At 66.5% G+C, this 9900-nt stretch overlaps 1 protein-coding gene across 1 annotated transcript in view; it reads left to right on the plus strand.

Moving 5' to 3' along the window:
• DNAH17 (dynein axonemal heavy chain 17) overlaps positions 1 to 9900 on the plus strand; it is a gene marked incomplete at its 5' end in the record, with an annotated part of 69563 nt that overhangs the window by 11852 nt on the left and 47811 nt on the right. Inside the window, 10 exon segments of the mRNA XM_080680868.1 lie at positions 13 to 116; positions 373 to 513; positions 1062 to 1205; positions 1916 to 2098; positions 4463 to 4717; positions 5439 to 5608; positions 6047 to 6269; positions 7402 to 7518; positions 8249 to 8335; positions 8696 to 8864. Coding sequence (XP_080536994.1) covers positions 13 to 116; positions 373 to 513; positions 1062 to 1205; positions 1916 to 2098; positions 4463 to 4717; positions 5439 to 5608; positions 6047 to 6269; positions 7402 to 7518; positions 8249 to 8335; positions 8696 to 8864 — 1593 coding nt within the window.

The raw sequence follows: 9900 nt of genomic DNA on the forward strand, positions 1-9900 counted from the left end.
GCTCGCTTGCAGGTGTGCTCGAGTACATCCAGGAGATGCGGGAGATCCTGCACAACCTGCAGAGCCGGATGCAGAAAGCCAAGCAGAACATAGAGAGCATCGCCCAGGCCATGAAGGTGGTCACACGATGGTGCAGAGACGGTGGGGCCCGCGGGGGGCGGAGGGGGGGCGGCTCCCGGAGGAGGGGGGACGCTGCGGCCGTCGTCTAGCCTCCGAGACCCCGACTGGCTTTGAGACGCGGCACCCAGGGCGCTGGCCTGCGTCCTCAGGGCCGCGTCCTCTCCGAGGCCGGCAGGCCAGGGCTCGCTCTGAGAGCACGCGGACGGGAGCGCGGCCTCCGGACGCCTCCCTCACACCCTGGCGCCCTCTCAGGACTGGTCGGCCAACCCCATGTTCGAAAGGAAGGACAACAAGAAGGAGGCCCTGCTGGACCTGGACGGGCGGCTGATCAACCTGAACAAGCGCTACACGGCCGTCAAGGAGGCGGGCGTCAAGATCCAGGCCATGGTGGCGGTGAGGCCCTGGGACGCGAGGGCTCGGGTTCCCATAGCAACGGTGCCGCGGTCCGGAGCCTGCGCTCTGTGGTCCCAAGGCTTGTCGTGAAATAGCGGACCGCCCCCCCTCGCGGCCTCCGAGGCCGGGTTCTCTTGCTTGTGTGTCCCCCTCCTGTGCTCTAGGAGTGAGACCAGTGCCCGTCTCTGCACGGAGTGGATGTGGACAGGGGACACCCTCCCACAAGGTCCCCGAACTCGTCTCCCAGGGTCCGTGCTGGAGGGCCCAGCCTGGGGGCGTGAGGCTCACTGGATGTGTGTGCCCGGCCTGATGGTGCCAACACACTCAGTGGGGACGCAGTGCGGGTGCACCTGTTGGCCGACACGCTCACGGTCCGGGAGCCCACGGCCCTGCTAGCCTGGCGCCCGGCGCCTGGGGTCTCTGCCTGGGCCCCAGCCGTGCTGGGTCCGCGTGGGCGCAGGCAGGGCGCCCCGAGTCCTTGCGGACACTGACGGGGAGGGGACCGACGGGCCGTGGCGGCGGCCGCCAACCGCGGGGTCTGCTGGCAGGAAAACGCGGAGCTGTTCCGAGCGGTCACGACCAGCCAGTCCTGGAAGGACTACGTCATCTACATCGACACCATGGTCTTGGACGCGTTCGACAACTTCATCCGCATGTCGCTCAGCTACCTCATCAACAACATGGTTCTGGACGTGAGTCATGCGTGCGAGACGCGTGACGTGTGTCTGTGTCTGTGTGTATGCCCGCGTGCGTGCTGTGACCCCCCACACGCACCGCGGCCGTGGCCATCGGCACTTAGCAGCGCGCTGGCCCCGCTGGCACACTCCGTGTCCTTGATGCGCTTCATCCCTGATGGAACCCAGAGAGATGGGGCCCGTCCGTCCTGGCCTTGAAAAATGCTTTTTCTCGTTTCATTAGCACTCGTGTTTTGGGTTTATCCTCATCTGAGGATATTCCCACTGATATTTAGAGAGAGTGTAAGGAAGGGGAGAGACAGAGAGAGAGAAACATCGATGTGAGAGACACATTGACTGGCTGCCTCCCGCACGGTCCCCCCACCAGGGCTGGGGATCGAGCCTGCAACCGAGGGACGTGCCCTTGACCTGCATTGAACCCAGGTCTGACGCTCTACCCCCTGAGCCACACTGCCAGGGTCATGTATACCTCTGGGGAGACTGAGGCCACAGCCAGCAAGTAGCAGACAGGCTGGGAGCTGGCGTGAGCAGCCTGCACCTCCAGCCGCCGCCCTGTCCCGCCGGGGCTTCTCCGGGTGGTCCCGGCCCTGGGCCAGCGGGACGCGTGCTCTCCGGGTGGTCCCGGCTGCGGGAGTCGCCCCCCCCTCCCACCTCTGGGTGGGCCCTGAGGACGAGGCGAGGCACGGACTCCTGCGACGGCGTTTCAGGAGAGCGTGGCGCCGCTGTTCGAGATCCACATGGAGCTGAGCGACGACGGGCTGGTGTTCTCGCCGTCGCTGGAGGTGGGCGACGACAGGGGCTTCCTGGCGCTCATCGAGAGCCTCATCAATGACATCTACAACGTGGCCAAGCTCATCCCCCGCCTGGCGAGGGGCCGGCTCAACTACAAGGTCAGTCGGGGCCTCCCCCCACCCCCGCTCCCTGCTCCGGGCCCCTGCCGGTTTCCTGGCTCGGAACTGCCTCCAAGCTCAGCAGTGCCCGGTTGCGTCACCCTCTACCTGACGTAGTTCTGGGTGTGATCAGGGGCCCCGGGACTGCGGGTGGGACTTCCCGCTCCCTCCCCAAACCTCGTCCTTCCTCCGAAAGTGGCCCCTCCTCCATGGGCCTGGCCTGCGTTCCCCGATGCCTGCCCACCCCCTTGGGACGCCCAGCGTGTGCCCTGGCCCCTTCCTGGTGCTTCTCTCCTCCTGTGATGTAAACCGTGACTCCCTCCGCACCCGGCACTCTCACACTCGTGACTCCCCTGCTCCCCGCCCATGGACTCTAAGCGCCATCAACCCTGTACAGGAGGAAGGACAGCCAGGTGGGGTTCCGGGCACCCCACAGGCACGGAAATGGGGCTCCCCTCGGGGCGTGTCTGTCAGAGCGCTGTCTGTGTGACAGTAAAACAAAAATTTGGAAAAGACCTAAATGCACCCCGCCGGCGCAGCTCAGGGTTGAGCGTCCACCTAGGAACCAGGAGGTCAGGGTTTGATTCCCGATCAGGGCACAGGCCCGGGTTGCGGGCTCGACCCCAGTGGGGGGCATGCAGGAAGCAGCCGCTCCATGGTTCTCCCTCATCATGGATGTTTCTCCCTCTCCCTCTCCCTTCCTCTCTGAAACCAATCCTATCCTCTCTAATAAAAGAGTAATATGCAAATTGACTGTACCTCTGCTACACCAGCCACGCCCACCAGCCAATCAGGAGAGAATATGCAAATAAACCCAACCAAGATGGCTACAGCCACAGAGAGCAGGAGGGAGGCTTGGGTTTCCCTGGCAATGGAGGAAGCCAAGCTTTCCACCTGCCCTTGCCAGCCCAGGCCTCCACTCAAGGCTACAAAGTTTCAATTATAGAAGATAAAGCCCAATAGAAATGGTGGCAGCCACAGAGCTGGAGAGAGCAGGAGGCTAGGGTTGCCCCCGGCGATGAAGGAAGTCAAGTTTCTGCAGCCCTGGCCTGCCTTGGCCTCTGCTTAAGGCTACAAAGTTTCAATTATAGAAGATACATAAATCCCAACAGAAATGGCTGCCGCCACGGAGCGAGCAGAAGGCTTGGCTCCACTCCAGGCTACAAAGTTTCAATTGTAGAAAATAAATAAATCCCAGATACCAGGGCCTCCGCTTGGGTCACCAGGGGGTGTGGCCGGCCTGCAAATCTCCACAGGCCCCTTGCCCAGGCCGCCCCATGCCCCAAGGGAACCCCCACCCTGATCCGGGACACCCTTCAGGGCTAACCAGCTGGCCCCCACCCATGCACTAGGCCTCTTTCCTATCTAATAAAAGAGTAATATGCAGATTGACCATCACTCCAACACACAAGATGGCTGCCCCCATGTGGTCAAAGATCCTGCCCCATGTGGACACAAGATGGCCACCACAAGATTGTCAGCAGGGGAGGGCAGTTGGGAGGAACCAGGCCTGCAAGGGAGGGCAGTTGTGGGTGATCAGGCCAGCAGGGGAGGGCAGTTGGGAGGGACCAGGCCTGCAAGGGAGGGCAGTTGGGGGCGATCAAGCCTGCTGGGGAGGGCAGTTAGGGGTGACCAGACCTGCAGGGGAGGGCAGTTAGGGGCAAACAGGCTGGCAGGGGAGCAATTAGACATCAATCAGGCTGGCAGGGGAGTGGTTAGGGGCTAATCAGGCTGGCAGGCAGAAGTGGTTAGGGGCAAGCAGGCAGGCAGGCAGGCGAGCAGTTGGGAGCCAGCAGTCCTGGATTGTGAGACGGATGTCCGACTGCCCACTGGGATCGGGCCTAAACGGGCAGTCGGACATCCCTCGAGGGGTCCCAGATTGGAGAGGGTGCAGGCTGGGCTGAGGGACCCCCCGCCCCCCCCCCCCCCCGTGCACGAATTTCATGCACCGGGCCTCTAGTAAAAATATATTTTTAAAAACCATTAAAAAAAAAAAAAGACCTAAGTGCCCAGCAGACAGGTCTGTCCGTAGGCTCCGCCCATCTTCATGAAGGCATCTGCAAGACGCACGCAAACGGGCCGGGGCCAGGGTGCTGGCCCCTGTGGCTGAGCGTCTGTTGGCTGTGGGAGGGCGTGTAGAACAGGATCGCATCCCTTTAAACGAACAAAACCCTGTCTTACACGATGGCCCGTGAACAGTCCTTCCTTCGGGGAAGCGGGGGTGGCGGCCGGGGTGGCGGGCGGCCGGGGGCCAAGGGGCTTCTTACGTCACGCATGTCTGCGCCCCTGGACCTCTTCGGCGGCGGGCCCCCGGGGACGGCAGGCGAGCGAGATGCTCACGGCAGCGCCCTCCCGCCCGCGCAGTCCGACCTGGAGGACACGGCGGACCTGATGGAGATGCGGGAGGAGATGTCCAACCTGGTGATGGGCGCCATGAAGGAGGCCGAGGAGTTCCAGGACTCGTTCGAGCGCTACTCCTACCTGTGGGTGGACGACCTGCAGGAGACCATGAGGAACTTCCTCACCTACGGCCGCATCATCACCATGGAGGACCTGGACCTGCGGCCCGAGGAGCTGGTCACCAAGTCGCCGCCCACCCTCACGCAGTTCCAGCAGCAGGTGCGCGAGCCCCGCCCGGCGCCCCGCCCCCGGTTCCCCGCCCTGTCCCCTGGGGAGGCGCGTGGGGTTGGAGGAGAGCCTGGTCTTACAGTGTAGGTTCCGGGATTGTTCGGGTCCGGTGAGGCCGACAGATCAGGAGGCAGCTGCCCCTGAAAGAAGAGTCTGTGACTCACAGTTCCAGGGGGTGGGGTGCGCCGGCCGGCCCCCCAGGGCCACATGGGGAGCCCCAGGGCCCGGCAGCAGGCGAGGGGAGGAGCGAGTGTGGGAGGCGGCTTTTCCGTGGTTTCTGCGGGGAGGAGTGAAGGAGGCAGGGCCAGCGGGCTGAGGGTGGGCTGGTTCAAATCATCGCCCTCGGACAGGCTCTCCAGAGCCGGACAGATGGGGGCAGGTTGTGGGGGCAGGCGGGGGCAGGTGGCGGGGGGCAGGTGGGGGGCAGGTGGCGGGGGCAGGCGGGGGCAGGTGGCGGGGGGCAGGCGGGGGCAGGTGGCGGGGGGCAGATGGGGGCAGGCGGGGGCAGGCGGGGGCAGGTGGCAGGGGCAGATGGGGGCAGGCGGCGGGGGGAAGGCGGGGGGCAGGCAGGGGCAGGCAGGGGCAGGCGGCGGGGGCAGGTGGCGGGGGGCAGGCGGGGGCAGGCGGGGGCAGGCGGGGGCAGGCGGCCGCCCCGGGTCCAGTGCCGTCGGGCGGGCCCCAGGCAGCCGGTCGAGCGGAGCCTGTCTTGCAGATCGACTCGTACGAGCGGCTGTACGAGGAGGTGTCGCGGTGCGAGAACACACAGGTGTTCAGCGGCTGGCTGCAGTGCGACTGCCGGCCCTTTAAGCAGGCGCTGCTCAACACCATCAAGCGCTGGAGCTTCATGTTCAAGCGCCACCTGAGCAACCACGTGGTCAGCAGGTGGGCGCCCACCCGCCGCCCGAGCACGCCAGAGGGCAGACGGGGGTGTGGGAGGGTGAAGGTGCGGCTGAGAGGGCAGCACCCCACCACGGGGGGGGGGGGCGGGGGGGGCACCTGGCTGCCAGGACGCTCCGCTGCTCCCCCCGCACTCACGGTGTCCGGGTGCCGGGTGCGAGGACCCCTCAGGAGCCTGGAGCCGGGCCGGGCGGCCTGACAGGTGGCGAATGTCCCAGTGACGGTGCAGCGGCAGGCGGCGGGCAGGTCCTGAGTGCGTGGGGCTGAGCTGAGGGCCCGGGGAGGCAGCAGGGGCCTCCCTGGATTTGCCCCCCAGGCTGAGGGGAGCGGGCCGGGGCGCGGGCACTGAGCGGGTGGGAACAGCGTGTCCTGCGATGGGCCGGCGGAGGGGCGCCTGTCACAGGCGGCTGTCTTGCCCTGCAGCCTCGGTGACCTGGAGGCCTTCATGAAAGCCGCCAGGGCCGGCCTGAAGACGCCGGTCAAGGAAGGGGACTACGACGGCCTCGTGGAGGTGATGGGGCACCTGATGAAGGTGAAGGAGCGGCAGGTGGCCACCGACAACATGTTCGAGCCTCTGAAGCAAACCATCGAGCTGCTCAGGACGTACGGGGAGGAGATGCCGGAGGAGATCTACGTGAAGCTGCAGGTGGACGGCGGCCGGGGCCCCGGTGTGTGGGGCAGGGAGGGGGACGGCGGCCGGGGCCCCGGTGTGTGGGGCAGGGAGGGGGACGGCGGCCGGGGCCCCGGTGTGTGGGGCAGGGAGGGGGACGGCGGCCGGGGCCCCGGTGTGTGGGGCAGGGAGGGGGACGGCGGCCGGGCCGGTGTGTGGGGCAGGGAGGGGGACGGTGGCCGGGGCCCCGGTGTGTGGGGCAGGGAGGGAGACGGCGGCCGGGCCGGTGTGTGGGGCAGGGAGGGGGACGGCGGCCGGGGCCCCGGTGTGTGGGGCAGGGAGGGGGACGGCGGCCGGGGCCCCCGTGTGTGGGGCAGGGAGGGCAGCCAATAGCCTGGCCGAGGCCGGAGGAGGGCCGTGGACTAGACCTCCTGTTGCAGACATGGAGGCAAAGGGGGAAGGAGCTGCAGGCCCAGGGCCAGGCTGTGTGGGTGGCCTGGCTGCGGCCCCCGTGCTGAGGACAGGGCGTGTGTGGCTGGTCCCCGGAGCTCTGGGACTGCAGACCGGGTGGGGAGTTGCGGGAAGCGGTGAGATAAAACGGGTTAGAGGTGCGCCGCAGCGGACAGAACCCATTAGCTCATCGTAGAAGGTGAAACCACGGCCGTTTGTGGGCAGAGTCCGTGGGCGAGGATTCGTTCTTTAAAATATTTTCTGGTTTTAGTACAATATCTGCCCAGGTCTGCAAAAGCTTGTAAAATATGAAAGTTCACCTGATTGCTGAAGGCTTTCCTGAAGTGGCAAACCATGGACATGGACAACAGGGTAGTGGCTGCCCAGGGACAGGGGCGGCGGCAGCTACAGCGGTGACAGAGGCAGTTCCTAGGATTACACACACACACACACACACACACACACGTATACACACAGTGCACGCATGCATGAATACGCGTGTACATACAATGCACAGCACACGTGCACGCACACACCGGTTCAGGTCTCCTGGGTCACAAGCCGCTGCCTGGTGTGGCCCTGAACCGCAGCCGGGCGGGGGCTGCGGAGGCTGGCGGCGCACAGGACTGTGCTGCGGGCCGCTCCCGGGTCTGTGATTGTCCCCGCTGGAAAGCTGGAAAGGGGCAGGAACAGGAGCGCCCTGGCCTTGCCCGCCTAGGAACTGCCGGAGCAGTGGACCAACACCAAGAAGCTGGCCATCCAGGTGAAGCAGAACGTGGCGCCCCTGCAGGCCAACGAGGTCAACATCCTGCGGAGGAAGTGCCAGCAGTTCGAGGTCAGAGAGTGGGGCGGGGCTTCCGCGTGGGGGCGGGGCTTCAGGTAGGGGCGGGCTTCTATGTGGGGGCGGAGCTGCCGTGTGTGGGGCGTGGGGTGGAGCTGCCGTGTGTGGGGCGTGGGGCGTGGGGCGTGGGGGTGGAGCTGCAGCATGCGGGCAAAGCGTGGGTGGGGCGTGGGGGCGGGGCTGCGGTGTGGGTGGGGCGTGGCTGCAGCAGCGGGCAGAGCGTTGGTGGGGCGTGGGGTGTGGGGGCGGGGCGAAGGGCGGGGCTGAAGCGAGGGGCGGGCTTCTATGTGGGGGCGGAGCTGCGGTGTGGGGCGTGGGGGCGGGGCTGCAGCGTGTGGGTGGGGCGAGGGGGCGTGTGGGTGGGGTGAGGGGGCATGGGGGCAGGGCGAGGGGTGTGGGGGCAGGGCGAGGGGCGGGCTCCAGCGAGGGGCCGGCTTCTATGTGGGGGCGGAGCTGCCATGTGTGGGGCGTGGGGGCGTGGCGAGGGGCGTGGGGGCGTGGCGAGGGGCGTGGGGGCAGGGCGAGGGGTGTGGGGGCGGGGCGAGGGGGTGTGGGGGCGGGGCGAGGGGCGTGGGGGCAGGGCGAGGGGCGGGACTGCAGCTAGGGGCGAGCTTCTATGTGGGGGCGGGGCTGCCGTGGGGGGGGGGGGGGGCGGGGGGCGGGGCTGCAGCGTGCGGGCAGGTGGGCAGGTGTGTGACCTGTGACCTCCCGTGGTGCTGGGCAGATCAAGCAGCACGAGTTCAGGGAGAAGTTCAGGCAAGAGGCGCCGTTCAGCTTCAGTGACCCCGAGCCCTACCAGTCCCTGAATAAGGTACCTGTGCCCCGTTCAGCTTCAGTGACCCCGAGCCCTACCAGTCCCTGAATAAGGTACCTGTGCCCCGGCCGCGCCCCCGGTGCTGGGAGCCGTGCCGCCTTCTCCCCTCAAGCTCCGGTTGCATCCCGGCCGTGGGACTGGCCTCCAGAAGGCCGTCCTCAGCCCCAACTTAACTGGCCCGGATAACAACCGCCTTCCCGCCAGATCCATGGGGGAGGGTCTGAGGGCGGGAAGGGGAGGGTGAAAGCTCACGGACATCGCAAGCGTGGAGCCGCCTCGTGGCCCCGAGGAAGGGCCAGGGCGCCACCGGCGTGATGGGCAGCCCTGCTCACCGCCTCCCTCGCCGCCCGCCCGCAGGAGCAAAAGAGCATCCTGTCCATGGAGGGCATCATGGAGGGGCTGTGCAAGTCGGGGAGCCTGTTCGAGGTCGCTGTGCCCGACTACAAGCAGCTCAAGGCTTGCCACCGGGAGGTCCGCCTGCTGAAGGAGCTCTGGGACATGATCGTCATGGTGAGCGGGGCGGGCGGTGGGTGCGGGCGCACGGCGGGGGCCTCGGCACCAGGAGGGGGACGCTCCCGGTTTCCCCCGTCGTGAAAAATGCAACAACAGATCTCCTGGCCCCTGTGGGGGTCGCCCGCAGGTCCCCACGGGGGGCCGCTCTCCGCAGCGCCTGTGTTTCTTCATCTCTGTGCACAGACGTCTCCCGTCCACTGCCTCTCCCTTCCCCCCTCCTCCTCCTCCTCCTCTTCCTCCTCCCCCTCCCCCTCCTCCTCCTTCTCCTCCTCACCCTCACCCTCCTCCCCCCTCCTCCCCCTCCTCTCCCTCCTCCCCCTCCTCCTTCTCCCCCCCTCCTCCCCCTCCTCCCCTTCCTCTCTCTCCTCCTCCTACTCTCCCTCCTCCTTCTCCTCCCCCTCCTCCCCCTCCTCCCTTTCCTCTCCCTTCTCCCCCTCCTCCTCCTCCTCCCCCTCCTCCTCCCCTCCCCCTCCTTCCCCCTCCTTCCCCCTCCTCTCCCTCCTCCCCTTCCTCCTTCTCCTTCCCCTCCTCCCCCTCCTCCCCTTCCTCTCCCTTCTCCCCCTCCTCCTCCCCCTCTTCCTCTCCTTCTTCCCCCTACTCCTCTTCCTTCCTCCTCCCCCTCATCCCCTTCCTCCTCCTCTTCCCGCTCCTTCCCTTCCTCCCCCTCCTCCCCCTCCTCCCCCTCCTCCCCCTCCTCCCCCTCCTCCCCCTCCTCCCCCTGTTCCCCCTTCTCCCCCCCTCCTCTCCTTCCTCTCCCTCCTCCTCCCCCTCCTCCCCCTCATCCCCTTCCAACCCCTCCTCCCTCCTCCTCCCCCTCCTCCCCCTGCTCCCCCTTCTCCCCCCTCCTCTCCTTCCTCCCTCTCCTTCCTCCCCCTCCTCCTCCCCCTCCTCCTCTGTGTGAGCCAGCCAGACCCTGTGGTCCGTCCTGTGGTTCAGTCCTCCTATGTGCTAACAGGTTTTCTGCCAAAACAGATTTTAAGTGCTAACTTTCAAGTTGTATCTTTTTAAAAAGTTATCTTTTTTTATCTTTTAAGTTGCATCTCTCCCAC

The sequence above is a fragment of the Plecotus auritus genome (assembly GCF_963455305.1).
Source record: "Plecotus auritus genome assembly, chromosome: 7".
Lineage (NCBI taxonomy): Eukaryota > Metazoa > Chordata > Mammalia > Chiroptera > Vespertilionidae > Plecotus > Plecotus auritus.